General features: G+C 37.2%; 1 protein-coding gene and 1 pseudogene across 9 annotated transcripts in view; both read right to left on the bottom strand.

The window, feature by feature from the left end:
• MICU1 (mitochondrial calcium uptake 1) overlaps positions 1–22026 on the bottom strand; it is a 243122-nt gene that overhangs the window by 63277 nt on the left and 157819 nt on the right. For all 9 annotated transcript variants that reach the window (XM_042908312.1, XM_042908313.1, XM_042908314.1 and 6 more), the window contains 2 exons: positions 18017–18099; positions 4695–4892 (listed from right to left, as the gene is read on the bottom strand). In XM_042908312.1, the coding sequence (XP_042764246.1) occupies positions 4695–4892; positions 18017–18099 (281 nt within the window). The remainder of the gene's footprint in view (positions 1–4694; positions 4893–18016; positions 18100–22026) is intronic.
• LOC122202110 lies at positions 11337–12930 on the bottom strand (annotated as a pseudogene).

Raw genomic sequence — 22026 nt, forward strand, 5'->3', positions numbered from 1 at the left:
CCAAAGAACTAGGAAAAAATGGTGCTAAAAAAGGTTGACCATATAATCAAGAAACATGGCCTTTTCCTGTTCCTAAAATTCAGAACATTTAGTTTTTCTTTAGAGTTCCAAATAAGTCAGGCATAGAAACCTCACCTCAGATGAAAACGAGTAATAACCAGATAAAGAACAGATGGTTCAGTCTGAAAGACTGAGTTGGAGTGCTGGCTGTATTATTTAATTGCTCTGTTACTTTTATCTTTTTGAGTTTCAATTTCTACATCTGTAACACGGATATAATACCACTAAACATACTAGGGTCGGCAAGATTTAAAATAAGGCCATGTAGGGGTGCCTGGCTGACGGAGTCCATGGAGCATGCAGCAATTGGTCATGAGTTCAAGCTCAATGTTGGGGGTAGAGACTATTTAATAAATAAAAGTTTAAAAAATAAGATAAAATAAAATAAAATAAAATAAAATAAAATAAAATAAAATAGGGGCGCCTGAGTGGCTCAGCTCAGTTGGTTAAGCATCTGACTTCAGCTCAGGTCACGATCTCGCAGTAGTGGGTTCGAGCCTTGTGTCGAGCTCTGTGCCGACAGCTCAGAGCCTGGAGCCTGTTTTGGATTCTGCGTATCCCTCTCTCTCAAAAATAAATAAACATTAAAATAAAATAAAATAAAATAAAATAAAATAAAATAAAATAAAATAAAATAATATAAAATAAAGGCATGTAATATACATAAACTACATGGCTCATAGCACGCACTCAATGAATGGTTATGGACTTTCCCCTCTTCCCTGATCCCTCTGGAAATTAAACTTGACAGATAAATAGTGTTCTCTTCACTCTCAAAGCTACTGTAGTGAGAAAAAGATAGAAATAACTAAGTGGAACAATAAATCTCCTTGATCTGAAATTTTAAAGTAAATAAGTTAAGTTATGAAATAAAACTAGAAGAGGTAAATAGAATGATGGAATTATAAAAACCCATATGAAAGTTAAGCTACTATTAATCATTTCCATTTTCCTCTTGGCTATGATGATGAGATTATGTTTCATATTCAGTGAAGGGAGAAATTACCCATACTTTGAAAAGTAATATTAAAAGTGTTTCATAAAAACAAAACTTTGCTTCCATTTTCCAGAAGTTTTATCAGAAAAGTATTTCAACACAGGACTTTTCAGTCATTCATTTGAGGTGACCTGTTTAAATGCCTACTATGCGCCAACTGCCATAGCAGTGGCAGAGGATATGCAGAGAAGGTGAAAGAATACTTATTAAAGGTATAGTACAGGTCAGCTGGTATCAGGCACATACCACTGTATCTGTTTGCTGGGGCTGCCTTACCAAAATACCATCAGCTGGGTAAACAAACAATGCAAATTTACTTTCTCACAATTCTGGCGGCTGCAAGTCTAAGATCAAGGTACAGGCAGAACAGGTCTCCTCTGAGACTTCTCTCCTTGGCTTAGAGTTGGCTACCCTCTTGCTGTTTCTTTACGTAGTTGTTCCTCGGTGCATGTGCACCCCTGGTGTCTGCGTGTCAATAAATTTCCTCTTCTTACAAAGACACCAGTAGGACTGCATTAGAGTCCACCCTAATGGCCTCATTTTAACTTAATCACCTCTTTAAGGACCCTATTTCCAAATACAGTCACATACTGAGGTACTGGGGATAAGAGCTTCAAAAGAAGAATTCTGGCGGAATACAATTCAGCCCATAAGAAACACGATCTCATTTAACCATTGCCCTGTTTGACAAATGAGGGCCTAGGCTCAGAGACAATCACTCACTCAATAAATGTCACAGAGCCAGAAAGCGGTGGAAATGAAATTTTAATTCAGATCTCATTATGAGAGCACCAAAGGTATGTTCTTTCTTCTATTCACACTTTCTCAAAGAATTACAAATCTAACTGGAGGGGCACCTGGGTGGCTCAGTCAGTTGAGTGTCTGACTCTTGATTTTTGTCTCAGCTCATGATCTCACAGTTTGTGGGATCCAGCCCCGCACTGGGCTCTGCACTGACGCAGAGCCTGCTTGGGATTCTCTCTCTCCTTCTCTCTTACCCCTTCTCCCTACTTGCATGCACTCTCTTTCTCTTTCTCTCTCTCAAAACAAATAAACATTGGGAAAAAAAACCCCAAATAGAGGAGGGCACCTGTTGGGATGAGCACTGGGTGTTGTATGGAAAACAACCTGACAATAAATTTCATATTACAAAAAAAAACCCAAATCTAATTGGAAAGACAAAAAACTGACTTGTGAAACTTTAAATCTGGGAGTTATTGATAAGGAGGCACTTATTCACTGGACTCATACCATTACATGGAAAGAATGGATTCAGGATTACTAAACATTTATAGAATATTTATTACATGTTAGGCTGGGTTCTTTCACAAAAGGGTCTACTGATTCCCTTACACGAGTAATTGCTGATTGGCAAACAGGAAGAGTCTTGATAGTCTTAGACCAAAATCTATAGATGATCCTAAGTCAATATCAAATACAAGAGAGCTTCCACAATAAGTATCTTAGATACAACTGTCTTTTAGATCTCCTTTTGTCTGTATTTGGGTGTAGGCTGTGTGCAGGCATACATGTATGAAATCCCTCATTTGCTTTGTAACATTCTACCTCATTGGTGATCCACATTGATAATCTACCTCACTGGTAATGTTAGTGGGCTTGGTTTCAGCTCTATAACTTCTCAGAGTGAAAGACAAAAGCCCCATGCTCTGTCTCTTGAGACTCTGACCTGTGTGTCCAGGAATGAGTGCCAGGCTAGGTTGTGGTCAGGCTGGCACCTGCTTCGTGCCCTTGATGACCCCAAACTGTTGTTTAAAGTTTGTTGAAAGTACTGTTGCCTGTATTCTTGAACTGCATTTTATGGATCTATACTTTATGTTAAATTGTAATTATATAATTGGTAAGTAATTTACATTCCCAGATTATGTTATAAAATTTCCAAAGAAGACCATTCCAAAGAAAACCATGCATACTGGGGAATAAGGCATATGCCTAGCATCCTAGTACATACCAAAATGTACTAGGTCTGATACACAAAAGTTATCAGACTCCTGAAAGATGATGTGAAAGATGTCCTCTCTATACCAGCAGGAAAGAAATGGAGAGAGGAAACCATGGAAAAGTAACTAAAATATATGGGGAGACTAAAGGAAGCTAAGAATTATTTAAACATGATCTGTTTATATGGATTACTCTCAACTTTGACTCCACTTCTCTGGTGATAATAATGCAAACTTTATAAAGGTAAGCTGCCTGTCTTTGTTCAGTTCAGTATATAAACTCTCTTAAGCCTAGCCACTTCTTTGGGTTTTCATTTTCCTATGCGGGTTCCCAGGTGTGTGTTAAAATCTATGTGCTTTTCTCCTGTTAATCTGCTCTATGTCAATTTGATTGTCAGCCCCAGTCAGAGACTCTAGGACGGTAAAGTTTTGCTTCCCCTGCTCTCTCTATGTGTGTGTGTGTGTGTGTGTGTGTGTACACACACACACACACACACACACACACACACACACACACTTCCCACTTATTATAGGGGACAAGAACTGTTCTCAAGCAGGCTGAATTGTAGAGATCCATTAGGTTTTTGTTTTTATGAGGGAAATTCTTTGAATATCAATTACATCATTTAAAAAAAAAAAGTACCAAACAAGTACCAAAGCACATTTCAAGGTTTGATCTGATTTTTAGTATTATCTACACTTCTTTCTTAAAGTATGAACATTCGACAGTGTTCTTATCAATACTGGGAATTCGGTTGTGATTTTTCAAACTGTCTCAATTGAGTTGAGTGGGTAAGAGGTGGGAGTAGCATTATCAGACTCTTAGAGAAAAATGGAAGAGCAGCTGAAGAAGTAATATACATAGTTTAAAAACAAAGCAGTGCTTTTCTCCAATACTTAAATGTGTTTTGAGTCAGAGTAGTTGGTTTCAAATTTCAAATGAATATTAAACATGTTTTTTTAAAAAAACAGGTCGAGAAATACCATCTAAGGGAATTTTTTAAAAATCTGAAGAAATGAGGTTTCAGTTTTTCCACAAAAAAGTGCATTAGGAGACACTTAATGAATATTTTGAATTGAATAGACTTAGTAGCCAATTAACTCAAAATACACTTAATTCAATAAGTAAACACACAGAGAAAGGTAATGTCCTTATAGAATTGTTTTTGGGAACTGAATAGCATGATGGTCTAAACCGTGAGTGGAAAAGTAAATCTCCAAACACTGTATGACATTTTTCCAGCTCCTAGCACTTGTATTTTTATTCTGACATTTTGTGTTTCCAGCAGTTTTTACCTTGGTAAACTTTCAAAGAAAGATCTACTTATTATCCCCCCTCCACCTCTGGTGCCTTCTACAAAATAACATAAAACTGGGGATACGTGGTCAGGGTGAGCACTGCTCTGGCCCCTGAATTTTTCCTTCCTCAAGCTGAGTATCCAAAGACAACTAAGATTTTCAATTTAGACTGTTTTGGCTTTTGGTCCCAGAACCACCTCACTCCAAGACTTCTTCACAGAACATAATATTTCCCAAATGTTATCTGGTTCAAACCAATCAGTTCTCACAGCTGGAGACAGAATGAAAGAATGTCTATAGTGCAGGCCTCCCCAGCCCAGAGGATCTAAGTGCGTATGTGAGGGACAGTGCCCTGACCCCTGAAGTCCAGGGATACCTACCTCTAGTTTCAGAACATCATGCTGAAGTTTACGCTGAAATTCAAGGAAGTTTTTGATTGTCAGCTTTCCCTTAAGATCAGCTCCAAAGAAGTAGGTCGTGAGGGCTGAACACAAGCCAGACTTGAGGGTGTTGCCGGTAGTAGGACGATCTCTGTGACGCATACCCATACTGGTTTGGGAGCGAATGATGCTCTGAACCTAAAAGAGAAGCAAACCCCCATCCAGAAAAACATTACAAAGTAGAAAAATATATAAAAGTAAGAACAAGATGGGGCACCTGGGTGGTTCAGTTGGCTGAGTATCTGACTCTTGATTTCATCTCAGGGCATGATCCCAGAGTTGTGGGATCAAGCCCTGCTTTGGGCTCCGTGTTGAGCAGAGCCTGCTTAAGATTTTCTCTCTTAAAAAAAAAAAAAGATCTCTTTCTCTCTACCCGCCTCCATCTGCCCCTCTTCCTCGCTTCCATGCACTCTCTAAAATTTAAAAACTTTTTAAAAAAGTAACCAACTATTGATTTGTCTACCCTCTGCTACAATTGTATTTTAATGCTCACAACAATCCTATAAGTCTTATGACTATCCTCTTTTTATAGATGAGGAATTCAAGGCACATAATACTTAACGCTTAATAACTTGTTCAAGGTCAAGTAGCTGGCAAGGAGCAGAACCAGGATTCAAACATACGCCTCACACCTTTATCATTGAGATGCTCTTAAAAACCTCTCTTCAGAAAAGAGTATGCATTTGTTTTTGAGGCTCAAAACCCCTCACACAATACTAAAATAATCATTAACTTCACAGTAATACAGTCCATATCTCAGGAGACTTTTAAAAACTTCACGCTTCTCACTACTGACTCTCCAGTTATGACAAAAGGCAGCACAGCTACGGGCAAATACTGACATCTAAGAGAGAGAACACATTTATTAGAATGATAAATGAAATACAAAGTTGATAGAAAATAATTCCTCGAGAAAAGCTGGAGAATTTTTAATCTTTGAGAAGTTTTAAATGAGCTTTTTGAGAAAGAATAATTTCTGGAACTAGCAACCATGGCTTAACTATATAAATGAGCCTTATGAAGCAAGTCTATGATTGTTATAGTTTTTTTCTTTTCTTTCTTTCTTTTTTTTTTTTTACTTGTTCCTGCATTCTTTTCTACCTCTTCACAAGCTAAAAGAGCAACAATTCAAAATAATTAAAATTGGGATATGTAAAGATAAATAATAAAAGTATGTTATATAAATAACCAATACATACAGCTTTGTGGGTGATGGTTTTTATTTTTATTTTATTTTATTTTTTTAACGTTTATTTATTTTTGAGACAGAGAGAGACAGAGCATGAACGGGGAGGGTCAGAGAGAGGGAGACACAGAATCCGAAACAGGCTCCAGGCTCCAAGCTGTCCGCACAGAGCCCGACATGGGGCTCGAACTCACGGACCGCGAGATCATGACCTGAGCCGAAGTCGGCCGCTTAACCGACTGAGCCACCCAGGCGCCCCATGGGTGATGGTTTTTAAATGGCCAAATTAGAAAAGCAGAACACTTAAAAACTTAAGAGTTGTAACAACAGATTTGTCTTAGTTAAATGTCTCATTTATTTTATTTATTATGTGTGATCATAAAGAAGGTTTAAGACAATTTAAGTCTGTGGCTCTATAAAGAGTGAAGTAGTGTAACTAGACAAGGAGTCAGGAGACATGCGGTCTGATTCTGTTGTTCTGCAGTGAGAAAGAATTTATGCAGGTTATTTAAACTCTTTGGGCCTTAACTTTTCTCATTGGAAAAGTTCACGGTTAGAGTATATTATCCCTAAGTCTCCTTGTAACTCTAGGTTAGTAACATACATGCTATTGATATGATTTCTTCAGGGTTCATGTTTTATCATGGTAATAAGATTAGCTGACAGGGGCGCCTGGGTGGCTCAGCTGGTTGAGCGACCGACTTCAGCTCAGGTCATGATCTCACAGTTTGTGAGTTCGAGCCCCGCGTCAGGCTCTGTGCTGACAGCTCGGGAGCCTGGAGCCTGGAGCCTGCTTCGGATTCTGTGTCTCCCCCTCTCTCTGCCACTCCCCTGCGCATGCTCTGTCTCTCTCTCTCTCTCTCTCTCTCTCAGTAATAAACGTTAAAAAAAATTAAAAAAAAAAGATTAGCTGACATTTGTTTCTTATACACATGGAGATTTGAAAGACAGGTATACAATGGGTTTTTCTTTTGTTTTTTTTAAATTAAATTAAAAGTTTTTTAATTTAATTTTTTATTTTTTAAAATTTACATCCAAATTAGTTAGCATATAGTGCAACAATGATTTCAGGAGTAGATTCCTTAGTGCTCTTTACCCATTTAGCCCATCCCCCTTCCCACAACCCCTCCAGCAACCCTCTGTTTGTTCTCCATTTTTATGAGTCTCTTCTGTTTTGTCCCCCTCCCTATTTTTATATTTTTTTTGTTTCCCTTCCCTTATGTTCATCTGTTTTGTCTCTTAAAGTCCTCAGATGAGTGAAGTCATATGATATTTGTCTTTCTCTGAATGACTAATTTCACTTAGCATAACACCCTCCAGTTCCATCCACGTAGTTTCATTCTTTTTGATTGCCGAGTAATACTACATTGTGTGTATATATATACCACATCTTCTTAATCCATTCATCCATCAACGGACATTTGGGCTCTTTCCATACTTTGGCTATTGTTGATAGTGCTGCTATAAACATGGGGGTGCATGTGTCCCTTGGAAACAGCACACCTGTATCCCTTGGATAAATACCTAGTAGTGCAATTGCTGGGTCGTAGGGTAGTTCTATTTTTAATTTTTTGAGGAACCTTCATACTGTTTTCCAGAGTGGCTGCACCAGCTTGCATTCCCATACAATGGATTTTTCAATTGTTTAGGTTGAAGATTTTTAGACTTTAAATTGAATCCAAGATAACCAGAACATTTTTAGGGGGCCTGGGTGGCTCCGTTGGTTAAACGTCCGACTCTTGATTCTGGCTTAGGTCAAGATCTCATGGTCAGCCCCACATATGGCTCTGTGCTGGGTGTGGAGCCTGCTTAGGATTCTCTATCTGCTCCTCCCCTGCACACACTCTTTCTCTCAAAAGAATACTTTTCATCATTGTCTTGAAGGCAATACACAATTCACTTCATCTGCCTGCTTGTAAGAAATGAAGAATTTTCAGTAGCAGTGAACCAGAATTGAAAATCTGCATCAGGACCTGCCATGATTTACATTTTGCCTGTGGCTATAAATATTGCAGCTTATATCCTTCCTGTGGTGGAAATTGTGTATATCGGCTTCAAAAGTGTGGTGCTGAGAATGTGTGTGTAAGTGACTGGGAAAAAGGAATGTTTTTAGGTAAAATTAACTAGCTGTTGCTATATCATCTTTTCATTAGTGATTAATAATAGCATAGTCTAAATACTATGTTATTATATGTAAACTATTACTAAAAATAGGCATTCTTTAAAAATTTTTTTTAAAAAGTATGTATTACTAGATTTTGTGTGGGGGCATGGTGACAGAATGTTTTGTCAGAATTTCTCAGTTGGGAAATCTTTTCTTAAAATATTTTTATTTAGATAATTTGTTAAGGGCATAACATGAGAATCAATCAAACATCAATTCAACTTGTCATGTGAATGCTTACTATATGTTATATGATGTGGAGAAAATAAAAAAAATTTAAAACATGATCTCTTAAATAAAATTTCATTCTTTTTCTTCTGTCTCATAAAGGAGTTATTACTTCTCATACTTTCCTACTAAAAAAACCCATTTCTGTCATGGCACTGGGTGAATAGAGCCCAAACAGTTATGAGGTTTTTGTTTTTAAGTTTATTTATTTATTTTGAGAGACAGTGTGTGTGTATGTGTGCACATGCATGAGCAAGGGAGAAGCAGAGAAAGAGAGAGAGAGAGAGAGAGAGAGAGAGAGAGAGAGAGAGAATGAATGAATTCCAAGCAGGCTTTGCACTAACAGTGAGGCTCGATCTCACGAACCAAACTGTGAGATCATTACCTGAGCTGAAATTAAGAGTTAGATGCTTGACCGACTAAGCCACCCAGGTGCCCCATGAAGCTTTTTATTTTAGCTATCTTTTGCTAGGTTAGTTCTGTTTTACGACCTGTTATGAAATGGGTTAGAGAAAGGATCCGTGGTGATACAAAAGTCAGAGAAAACTCACATTTAGTATTTAACAGTTGATCAATGCCTTTTAGTAATATGTATTTATGCATGATCAAAGTGATTTCTGGAAACAGGGCATCTGGGTAGCTCAGTCAGTTGAGCATCTGAATTTGGGGGTCAGGTCATGATCTCATGGTTTGTGGGTTCAAGCCCTGTATCAGGCTCTGTGCTGACAGCTCAGAACCTGGAGCCTGCTTTGGATTCTGTGTCTCCCTCTCTCTGTGCCCCTTCCCTGCTCGTGCCTGCCTGTTCTCTCTCTCTCTCAAAAATAAACAAACAAAATAATAAATGAAAAGTTTTTAAAAAATACGTAAAAAAAGTGATTTTTGGAAAAAGATGAATCAAAGAGTAATAATAGCTATTAGTTTGCTTTATGTAACATTAACTTTAAAATATGTGAGGTCTTTTTCCTGGTTCTGTTTAACTTTTTTTTTTTTTTTTTTTTTTTTTACAAGCTTGATGAATACACTGTTAAGAAAACACCTGTTTCCCTGGGAAATCAGAGCACAGTTTGAATGTTTGGAAGCCTAGAGCACTTTCAACTTAATAAATTATTATATTTCCCAAGAATGTAAAATATATAAAGATGAGCAGAGAAACTTCTAAAGAGAGCCGTTCACTCATGAACTACCTTATAATTTGTGGTTTTTGGTCTAAAAGAGTTTTTACATCAAGATTCCTTGTGATCAATATTATTAGCTGTAACAGTTTAAGAAGGCCAGTTATCAAGGCATCACGTTAGACGAAATTAGCAAATTAGCACTCCCTTCTCGAATGGGATAGTGAAGCGACTCCTCCAAGTCATTTTGCACATCAGCATCAATGCCAGAAATAAGTACCATTTGCTCTAAATTCAAATCTAGAGTTCAGTATCTATAATAAGAGTAGAGAAGTTATGGCAATTTTGCTTCTGAGAGGTGAAGGAAGTCCCCAGTCTGCATCAGAAGGATTGGTCCTCTCAGTTTTTCTGGCTTTAAAATCCACAAGGACAGAATCTGGAGCAACTACACCCATTGGAAAGTGAGGGGGAAATCCTGAAAAGGAAAAAGCCAAAGAAGGGGAGCCTTCTTCCCCAAAGAAGGGTAGTTTATATATATTCTAGTTGAGCTAATCACCTGCTAAAACAAAACTTTCTCCAGATGAATATAGCAAAATCTAAAGTCTACAACATGTCATTCATAATATCTAGACAAAGATCCAAAATTATTTGACATATGAAGAAACTGGGAAATAAGGCTCATCTTCAGGAGAAAAGACAATGGAGACAACCCCAAGATGACCCAGATATTAGAAATTATTGACAAGAATTTTAAAACAGTTAAATAATAGTGTTCAAGTATATAATATATACTTACGAAAAAGGAAAAGATAGGACATTTCAGATGAGAAGGAAAACTATATCAAAAATGAAATGGAAGTTCTAGAACTGAAACATGCAGTACCCAAAATAAAAATTTAGTGGATTAACTTAATAGCAGAATTGTAATGATCAAAGAGTCAGTGAATATGAAGATAAGTCAAGAGAAACTACACAGCTTGAACAGCAAAGAGGAAAAAATATTGGAAGAAAAAATAATAAAGCTTTAGAGATTTGTGACGCAATATCACAGATGGTCTTAACATTTGTGTTAGTGGAGGGTCAGAGAGGTAAGAAAGAATGCCCCCCGCCAAATTTTTAAGACATAATGGCCAGGAACTTCTCAAATTTGATAAAAATCATAAATTTATAGATACAAATAGCTCATCAAATACAAAGGAAACGACACTGAGGAACAATATTATCAAATTTCTAGAAACCAAATATAAAGAGAAAATCTGGAAAGCAGAAACAACATATTGCAAATAGGGGAACAATGGTTCAAATAGCCAGACTTTTCATCAGAAGCATCAGTAGTTAAACAACTGAGAATTTTACATCTACATCAAGAGCTGTATATCTAGAATTTCCTTCCCAAAATAATGATGATATAAATTAATTCATCACCAACAAATGTGCACTACAAGAAATGCTAAAGAAAGTTTTTCCAATTGAATGGAAATAATACCATATAGAAACTAGGATCTTTAGGAAGGAATGAAGGGCATCAGAAATGATAAATATGTTAGTAAATATAATAAACTATTTTTCTCCTATTTTCTTTAAAAAACTTATGACTTGGAGCACCTGGGTGGCTCAGTCGGTTAAGCATCCAACTGTTGGTTTCGGTTCAGGTCTTGAACTCACGGTTTGTGAGTTCGAGCCCTGCAATGGACTCTGTGCTGACAGTGTGAAGCCTGCTTGGGATTCTCTCTCTCTCTCTCTCTCTCTCTCTCTCTCCCTCTCCCTCTCCCTCTCTCTCTGCCCTCTCCTGAGCATACTCTCTCTCTCTCTCTCAAAATAAATAAACTTTAAACAAAATAAAAAAAAAACATATGACTCAGAGCAAAAATTACAAAAACTATTATGGGGTTTATTACATATGTAGATGTAATACACAGAACAAATATAGCATAAAGGATGAAGAGGTAAATAAAACCTTGTGGTTGCAGAGTTACTACATTTCATGTGAATGTTATATATTTTTTTTAGATTTTGGCATTTAATTTCTTTTGAATATGTCACTTTTTGCAAGCTAGGAAACAGAATCAAACTTAAGGCAGTCTAGTTCTCTAAGGATCTAGGCGGAGTCTTGCAATGTTCAGCAGAGCGACATCGTGATACAAGGTGCTAACAACAGGCTTATAATCTCTAAATAATAACCATTTAGCTACACTTTTTTTCTTAGGAAACAGCCTACAGTCTAAAAGCCATGATATATAGAACATGTTGATCTAAAAGAACAGAATGACCCAAATTATATGTTGGCCAACTTACTGGTGGGCCAAATCAAAGCTGACCAAGGATGGGTGAACAGAGAGAAGTGTTTACCTTTTGGAAACCTGCTCTGAGATTTTAAAAAGTCCTGGCTGCTGTTAGTAAGGAAGCAAGTAGCAAAAAATATTACAGATGCACCCATACTGACCTTGATTTTGCCAAGGTCTTCCAGTAGAACACAAAGTTAGAGAGGAGTGTAAGGGTAAGATACTTAGATGTTTTCAAAATACATTACTAGTAATATGAAATTTGACATATTGAATGCTTCCATTTGCTGCCAGAACAAACTGACAATGAGGACTATTTAAAAGAAATGCTCAACTCTAAAAAGAATGGTAGCAGTAACACTTCTCACTACGGAATAACCTCCTGCTTTCCCACACCATTAACATTGCTCCTCTTCCAAGATACATATTCATGTGGAAAAACTTGTCAGCTTTTGCCAGGGCCAGGAAAGGCAAAATAGAGCATGTCCTAATTCGTTAATTTGTTAATTGTAAGCTCATGTGATATCCCGAGGATGGACCCATAAGTCTGGCCATTCTTTTCTTCAACATCTGCAAACTGCAGAATTCCTTAGCCTTAACCACAGTTTCTGCTCAATATCTTAAAGCTGGTCTCAGTCCCATCTGTGACTCTTCTCTTCAGGGTTAAGGGTGGGTGCTAGTCATTAAAATCTGGAATGTCATCATAAGAATAACCCCAGTAGCCTTTGGATACATAGTAGGCAGTGTGAAGGTGGTAAAATCCTGGCAGGAACACCAGGATGCCAATGATCAGGACAGGAACACCTGGTCTGTCTCCTCTTTGTTGATATAGCCTGCCAGTAGGGGGGAAAACTATGATAATGCGAAAGGTGCCAATCAGAAACAGCCTTACATGGGATCTTAGGAGGGTTCTTCTTAAACTGAAGGTCAATGTAGCCATCGTCTGTGCTGGAGAGCTTTGAGTATTTCACTTTACTACTGGGGATTCCCATAGCCAGGTTGGTTTGAGATGGCATCATAACACGCTGACACAATTACAGCTGGAGTGCCATGCCAGGCCACCCAAACGCTGGCAGTTAGCTCACTGTTGGCAGCAAAGGCGCCTGAGGTCTCACGGCACACCTCACCTAACTTGTGAATATTAATTCTAAGTAGACTGTGTATATTTAACAATTTATGTTGTACTCCCTAGAGCAACCACTATAAAAATAATGCAAAAAGGTACAGCTAAAATGCCGAACAAATTAAACCAGAATTCTGGATAAAATATTTAATCTCAAAAAAGGCAGGAACATAGAAGGGAGGAACAAAAATCAGAAAGAACAAACAAAACAAATAGCAAAAATGGTAGGTCTAATTCCAATTAAATCAGCAATTATGTTAAATGTCAATGGGCTAAATACTGCAATTAAAAGGCAAAGACTGTCAGAATGGATAAAAAACAAGAGCCAAATTACATTGTCTAGAAAAGATGTACTTTAAATAGAAAACACAGATATATTTAAAGTAAATGGACAAAACAAAAAAGACATACCATGCAAATAGTAAGTATAAGAAGTCTGAATTACTATGTTAATACCACATAGACTTTAAGATAAAGTATTACCAAAGATAAAAAGTAACATTTCATAATTATAACAGGACCGATTCATGAGGAAGACAATAATCAGAAATGTGCAGAGAATTTCAAAATACATAAAGCTCAAATTGGCAGAATTAAAGAAAAACAAACAATTGACTAATTATAGTTGGAGATTTTTTTTAAGTTCACTTATTTTGAGAGAGACAGAGAGAGAATGCAAGCAGGGGAGGGGCAGAGAGAGAGAGAGAGAGAGAGAGAGACTGAGGATCTGAATGGGATCTATGCTGACAGCAAAGAGCCTGATGCAGGGCTTGAGTTCACAAACTGTGAGATCATGACCTGAGCCAAAGTCAGACGCTTAACCAATTGAGCCACCCAGGTACCTCTATATTTGGAGATTTTAACATCTCCCTCTCAACAACTGCTAGAATGACTAGGTTAAAAAAAATCCGTAAGGACAAAGAACACCTGAACAACACTATCAATCAACTTGACTAAATTGACATTTATAAAGCACTGTGCTCAGTAACTGCAGAATATACATTCTTTAGTAAAATACATTGATGTGTTTAATAAAACACGTCAGATACAGTTCTATAAAACCAGGCTCAATACATTTAAAAGGATTAAATCATGCAGAGTACGTTTTCTGAGCACAATGTAATTAAATTAGATAATAAAGATAACTAAAAAAAAAAAACCTCCACACTTGGAAATTAAACAATATACTTCTAAACAATTTATGGGTCAAGAAGGAAATCACATGTGAAACAGAAAATATTTCAAACTGAATGATAATGAAAAGACAACACATCAAATTTGTAGGATGCTTCTATAGCAGTGCTTGAAGGGAAATGTATAGTATTAAATGCTTACATTACAAAAGAAAATTCTCAAAACAATGACCAGCCATGTTATCTTAAGAGACTCATAAAAGAGCATAAAAGACCCCAAAATGAGTAGAAGAAATGAGAGTAGAAATCAATTAATTAGAAAACACAAAAACCACTTGGGCTCTCTGTTGTACATATTTGAAACTAGTTTTTATTCCTTGTGAAGACAATATACTAGGGCGGGAGGGAGGGGAAAGTGGGTGATGGGCACGGAGGAGGGCACCTGTTGGGATGAGCACTGGGTGTTGTATGGAAACCAATTTGACAATAAATTTCATATTAGAAAAAAAAAGAAGAAAACACACAAACTATAGAGAAAACTAATACAGCCAAAGTTGATTCTTAGGGAAAAAAAACAAAAAACAAAAAAACCAACTAGACCCTGAACAGCCAAAGAGATCTTGAGAAAGAAGAACTAGAGGCATTATACTTCCTGATTTCAAACTATATTATAAGACTATAGTCATCAAAACACTATGGTATTGGGGCACCTGGGTGACTCAGGTGGCTCTTAATTTCAGCTCAGGTCATGATCTCATGGTTTCATGAGTTCAAGCCCTGAATTAGGCTCTATGCTGGTAGCATGAAGCCTGCTTAGGATTCTCAGTCTGCTCTCTCTCTGACCCACCCCCACTCATGCTGTCTCTGTCTCTCTCAAAATAAATAAATAAACTTAAAAAAAATCACAGTATGGTATTGGTATAAAAACAGACACATTGATCAATGGAATAGAATAAATAAACAATAGAAATAAACCCTCACATATATGGTCAATTAATTTATGACAAAAGAGCCAAGAATATACAATGGAGAAAGGACAGCTTCTTCAATAAATGTGTTCAGAAAACCGGACAGCTACATACCAAAGAATGAAACTGGACCACTATCTCATACCATACACAAACATTAATTTAGTGTGGATTAAAGTCTTGAATGTAAGACTTGAAACTATAAAACTCCTGGAAGAAAACATAGATGGTAAGCTCTTTGACCGTGGTCTTGGTGATGATTTTTTGGATTTAACACAAAAGCAAAGGCAACAAAAGCAAATATAATCAATTGGGCTGACAAACTAAAAAGCTCTTCGTGGCAAAGGAAACCATCAACAAAATAAAAAGGCAACCTACTGAATCAGAGAAAATATTTGCAAATCATATATCTGATAAAGGGTTAATATCCAAAATATATAAAGAACTCCTACAGCTCAATAATAAAATCCAAACATTCTGATTAAAAAATGGGCAGAGGATCTGAGTAGACATTTTTCCAAAGAAGGCATACAGATGACCAGCAGATGCATGAAAATATGCTCAAGATCACTCATCATCAGGGACATGGAAATCAAAGCCATAATGAGATAATACTTTACACCTATTAGAATGGCTATTATCAAAAGGACAAAAAATAAGAAGCGTTGGCTAGGGTGTGGAGAAAAAAGAACCCTTGTGCACTGTTGGTGGGAATGTAAATTGATGCAGTCACTATGAAAAATAGTATGGAGGTTCCCCCAAAATTAAAAACAGAACTATCATATGATTCATCAATTCCATTTTTGGGTATTTATAAGAAGGAAACAAAATTACCATCTTGAAGAGATATCTGCACCCATCCATGTTCACTGCAACATTATTTACAATAGCCAAGACATGGGAACAATCTCAGTTTCCACCAATGGATGAATGGCCAAAGAAAATGTGGTATATATACACAATGGAATATTATTCAGCCATAAAAGGAAGAAAATTCTGCCATTTGTAATAACATGGATGGACCTTTGAGGTCATGAAGTCAGTCAAACAGAGAAAGACAAATACTGTATGATTTAACTTACATATGGAATCTAAAAAAAAAGTTGAACTCATAGATATGGAGAAGAGATTATTGGTTGACAGAGGTGGGGGGGATCCCCATGGGTGAAGGTAGTCTAAAGGTATAAACTTGTAGTTATAAGTAAATCCTGGGGATGCTATGTACAGCATGATGACTATATTTCACAAAACTGTATTGTATATTTGAAAGTTGCTAAGAGAGTAGATCTTAAAAATTCTCATCACAAGAAATATAATTTGTAACTACGTGTGGTGATGGATGTTAACTAAACTTATTGTGGTAGTCACTTTGCAATATATACATAGATCAAATCATTATGTTGTACACCTAAAACTAATACAATGTTATATGTCAATAATATCTCAATAAAAAATAAAATAGCTCAATGTAAAATAAAATAAGGGGATGAGCTGAATAGGTGATGAGGATTAAAGAGTGCACTTGTTGTGATGAACACAGGGTGACATATGGAAGTATTTAATTACTATATCGTACACCTGAAACTAATTTAACATTGTATGTTAACTAACTGGGATTAAAATAAAAACTTAAAAAATAAAAAAAAAAGGGGAGTAAAGAAAACTCAGTTTCTTAACTAAAGTCTGAATGAAAATAAATTAGCCCTAACTCCCACTAAAGTAAAATAAAATATAATTTTAAATAAAAAAAATTTTTTTTAATGTTTGTTTATTTTTGAGACAGAGAGAGACAGAGCATGAACGGGGGGGGGGGGTCAGAGAGAGAGGGAGACACAGAATCTGAAACAGGTTCCAGGCTCTGAGCTGTCAGCATAGAGCCCGATGTGGGGCTCGAACTCATGGACCGCGAGATCATGACCTGAGCCGAAGTTGGACGCTTAACTGACTGAGCCACCCAGGCACCCCAAATAAAATATAATTTTAAAAATAACAAAATAAATTCTATTTATAATCATTTGAGACCACCTGGCAATACTAGTCAAGTGCAGGATTATGGAAAAGCGAAGGTATTAGATGGACACAGGGTTCAGATTTGAATAAATGTCTCCAGATATTTAAAAATTTTGTTTCTGTGAATTTTTTATTTACAAATACATACCTCATACTTTCCCCCATTTCTTTTTTGCCATTTTCCTTATTTTAAACACAAATACTTTCTTCATATATACATACATGAGTATATATATGTATACATATGCTTGTTTTGTTTTGAAACCATTCTGACAATCATAATCATTGTATCTAGAGAGATACCATGGCCCACCAATGATAGAAGTTTCATGGAAATGTAATCTCTTCCTAGGATTCATCAGAAACTGTACATCTCTGGCTTGAACATGCTATACTCAAAAGTATGGTACCATTTTTCCTTCTATTATAGAAGTCCTTTCAGAACATATGTCATTCAATCGGGGCGCCTGGGTGGCTCAGTCGGTTAAGCGTCCGACTTCGGCTCAGGTCACGATCTCGCGGTCCGTGAGTTCGAGCCCCGCGTCAGGCTCTGGGCTGATGGCTCAGAGCCTGGAGCCTGTTTCCGATTCTGTGTCTCCTTCTCTCTCTGCCCCTCCCCCGTTCATACTCTGTCTCTCTCTGTCTCAAAAATAAATAAACGTTAAAAAAAAAAAAATTAAAAAAAAAAAAAAAGAACATATGTCATTCATCCTTATATTCTGAAACTGCCTGGCACAAAGGAGCTGTTTAATAAATGTTGACTAAACAGATGACTGAATATCCAAAACGTTTCCTCTCAGCATTATGATCTAATCCATGTTGAGGAATCAGAACAACTTTGACCTTCATCATATGCTCAAATAATTCCTTACATTTAGGGTGAAAACAAACAAAACCCACTTACTAAAAGTGAGGATGATTTTTTTACAGGATGGACTAGGTACTTCAAAAATTGGATTGCATCTGAGTATGCTGACCAGGACCAAAATAACTCCAAGGCACATGAAAAGGTGTTAAATATTAATGTACACAAAGGAACTTTCCAGGGAAACTTGCCTGTTCAAACTCCTCCATGTCTACTTCTCCATCTCCGTTCAAATCAAACATCTTGAAGGCAATTTCAAAATTTCTCTGAGGAGCTGCAGGGAGTAAGGAAGGAAAGAATGGGAGGGAAGGAGGAGGAGAGAAGGGGGGTAAGAAAATATTTAGAAGGCATTAACTAAAAACAAAAAATCATTCCTTTAAGAAAAACAGAGAGTTAAACATTAAAATTTATTTATTTATCTATCTATCTATCTATCTATCTATCTATCTATCTATCTATTTATTTACTGAGAGACAGAGAGAGCATGAGCAAGGAAGAGGGGCAGAGGGAGGAGAGAAAATCTTAAGCAGGCTCCACGCTCACACAGAGCCTGATGTGGGGCTCAATCCTCCAACCCTGGATCATGAGCTGAGCCAAAATCAAGAGTCCATAGGGCATCTCGGTGGCTCAGTCTGTTAAGCATCTGACTTCGGCTCAGGTCATGGTCTCACAGTTCACAGGTTTGAAGCACAGAGCATACTTCAGATCCTCTGTCTCCCTCTGTCTGATCCTCCCTTGTTCTCTCTCTCTAAAAAATAAAATAAACATAAAAAAAAAAAAAAAAAAAAAAAGGAGCCGGATGCTCAACTGACTGAGCCACCCAGGCACCCCAAACACTAAATGTAATATCAGGTGTAATATCAGAATGCCACCATATTTATCCAGATCAATCTTGTAGCAATACTCCTTAAAACCAAAAGAGAAATTTTACTATAGCCAGGAAAGATAGCGCTTGTCCCTTTGTGTTTCAACACCAATCTAAATGCTTCAGCTTTGCTTTCTTAGAAACACATCTTAACTGTGTAATATTAATGTTGTGCTGTTACTTAAATGTAGCATTATTTATCTGGGCATGAACGTCTGCTTGGGGTGAGACATACTGTGGCAAAGTAAGAGGTTGAAACTCTAAGTCTTTGTCTTGCCTTTTTAAAGCCAGCTAGATTTCTAGTTTGTTCTTTCTAGTCTCTCCATTGTAAGTGCAATCACGAGTTCAGTGGATGTCATTCAGCTATCAGGTTATTTTCTATACTACTTTGCTCATTATCACTATAGCTCTGAGGTAAGGACAAAAAGCATACTGGTATCTACTCAGCCTCCTATTTCAACCACGTCAGCTGGGTATACAAATTACTGAGCAAAGTATATGGAAACGGTAAAATAAAGCTGAAGTTTAAAAAACAAAATGAAAAATGCAAAGCTTGAGAAGATGGCGTATGTAGTTTTTTCCCCTTAGGTGAATGGCAAAAGCTCTTGAAGACTTTTTAGTATTCCTAGATCAAGAAATATAATATAAATATAATTAATACACTTGTGCATTAGAATAAAATGTAATGTCCCTCCTTCCTCACCACACTAAATGTTCTGGTAAAGAAAACAAAGTTGTTTACTTCCTTCCTTTGGTACTTCAAATTTGTATAAATGTAGAGAATAAACCAAAATAAAATATCCTATATATCCTAATACTATTAAATTAAATTTTCAGTTAATATAATTTTTATTAAAAATTTTAAAGATTATGGGTGCCTGGTTGGCTCAGTCAGTTAAGTATCCGACTTTGGCTCAGGTCATGATCTCACAGTTTGTGAGTTTGAGCCCCATGTTGGGCTCTGTGTGGACAACTCAGAGCCTGGAGACTGCTTTGGGTTCTGATCTTCCTCTCTCTCTGCCCCTGCCCCACTCACGTTCTGTCTCTCTCTCTCTCTCAAAAATAAATTAAAAAAAATAAACCTTAAAAAAATAAAAATTAACGATTATAGGAAACAAAAAAGCAAAAAGGGGGCTTAGTACATTATGCATAGTTACAGAGAATCCATATTTCCACGTTACTCATGAACTTGTCAATCATAACACCTTATAGGGTTAAATTCCACTTTCAGCTAGCTAGCCAGCTAGGCTGGTGAGCTCTTGGGTTTTAGTTGCCTGGGCGAATCATGTGCCTGTCAGCTTCCCATCACTTGCCTCACTTGATAGTGGCTTCCAACAGGCTTATTCTTCTCTAGGCCACAAACACAACTGTTACAAAGGATACAGCCAGGGGAATTAGATTTTTGTATACTTATTGTCACTTCTTAAGTTTCTCCTACTTGTCTGGAGACACCTGGGTGGCTCAGTCAGTTGAACATCTGACTCCTGATTTCGGCTCAGGTTATGATCTCATGGTTTGTGAGACTGAGCTCTGCGTTGGAGCCTGCTTGGGATTCTCTCTCTCTGCCCCTCTCCAGCTCATGATCATTCTCTCTCAAAATAAATAAACATTAAAAAAAAATTAAAAACTTTCCTACTTGTCTTGATGTTGTCTTTTACTGAAGAGTTACTACTATGTGCCATGCCTTGAGCTTGATAATTTAAAGATGTTGATTATCTGATTTAGTACACTCAACTCTGAAAGTTTTAATTTTCTTTTTATTAAAAATGTTATTTATTTTGAGAGAGAGAGAGCGAGAGAGAGAGAGAGCGAGCGCACACGGGGAAGGGGCAGAGAGAGAGAGGGAGAGAGAGAATCTCAAGCAGGATCCACACTGTCAGCACAGAGCCCAACACAGGGCTCTGTCTCACAACTGTGACATCATCACCTGAGCCAAAATCAAGAGTCAGATGCTTAACTGACTGAGCCACCCAGACGCTCCTGATTTTTTTTTCAACAGGATAGACAATTGGGGCTCACTAAATGACAAGCCCCAAATTACACAGCTAATATGTGGCAGAACTGGTAAGTGAACCTAGGTCAACACTGACTCCAAAGCCCATAAACTTTTTCATTATGCTCCATGGCCTCCAACGGGGAGAGAGAGGTTCTTAACAATAATAAACACATACTCTATTTTGATATGTTTTAACCTGGACACAAAACAACAAAACATGACTCACTGATTATGTCAGTCTCTACAATAGCTGAGTTCCAAGTTCTTCATTTCAAGGACATACCATCAGAGAAACGTTGCATATGCCTTGCTTATACGTTAGACTTGGCTGCACTAATTGGAAATCCACAGGTAACATTAGATTCTCAGATAGGTTTGTCACATGTTTGAAAAAATCATGAATATGAATTGCTTTATGCAGTAATGCATTCTCCTATCCTCCCCCCCTCATTCAAATACATCATTTGCCTATTCCTTGTAGATACCTGAGATTGTAACAACCACAGACAGCATAAAGCTGCTGAGAGTTTTAAGGCAGGGGCCGGAGGGGGGGGCGGGGAGACACCATCAAACAGACGTTTATAAAGGATTTCTCTGGCTACAATGTGAATTGAAGGATGAGTTGGAAAACAAGAACCAGCTTCAGAGAAGATCGAGGAAGCTCTTGTAAATGCTGAAAATGTGAACTGGGGTGACTGCAGTGGTAATGGAGAGGAAGAAACAGATCTGAAATAAGGAGGTGGGATTACACAACTTAATGATTAATTAGCTGTGAAGAATAGACAGTAAAAAAGGCTGACAGCTTGACTGCCTTAGGCTAGCTTGCATACCATTAACCAAAAGATAAAATAGATGTAAAAGGTTCTGAGAAATAAAAGGAATTCTTTTCAGACCTGCTGAATTCAAGGGGTCTGCAGCCTATTCAGAGGAAAACACCGGGCAACTGGAAGCCAAGATTTAAGGTAAAAGGAAGGAGAAAGGAAGCAGTGACAGAGGAGGTGGCATCAGGAAGAAATTAGTCCAAATGAACAGAAATGGGGAAAAATTTGGCAAAAGCCAGTCAGTACGTTGAAGCAAAGCTCAACAATTAAAGCAGCATTCCCATTCCCTATCTCCACTCATTACAGAGAGGACACAGAGTGCTTACAATTTTAGCTTTATCATAATATTTTATTTTTATGTCCTGTGAGTTTTGTGAAGGTACAGTCATCATTTAAACGACTGAATGAGTTATTTCAGCACACCATAGTTAATATATCCTCTTACAATTATGGTCATTTTACCAAAGCACACCCTGTACTTCTTTTTATTATTTTTAATTTTTTAATTTTTCATTTTGA

The sequence above is a fragment of the Panthera leo genome, chromosome D2, assembly GCF_018350215.1.
Source record: "Panthera leo isolate Ple1 chromosome D2, P.leo_Ple1_pat1.1, whole genome shotgun sequence".
Lineage (NCBI taxonomy): Eukaryota > Metazoa > Chordata > Mammalia > Carnivora > Felidae > Panthera > Panthera leo.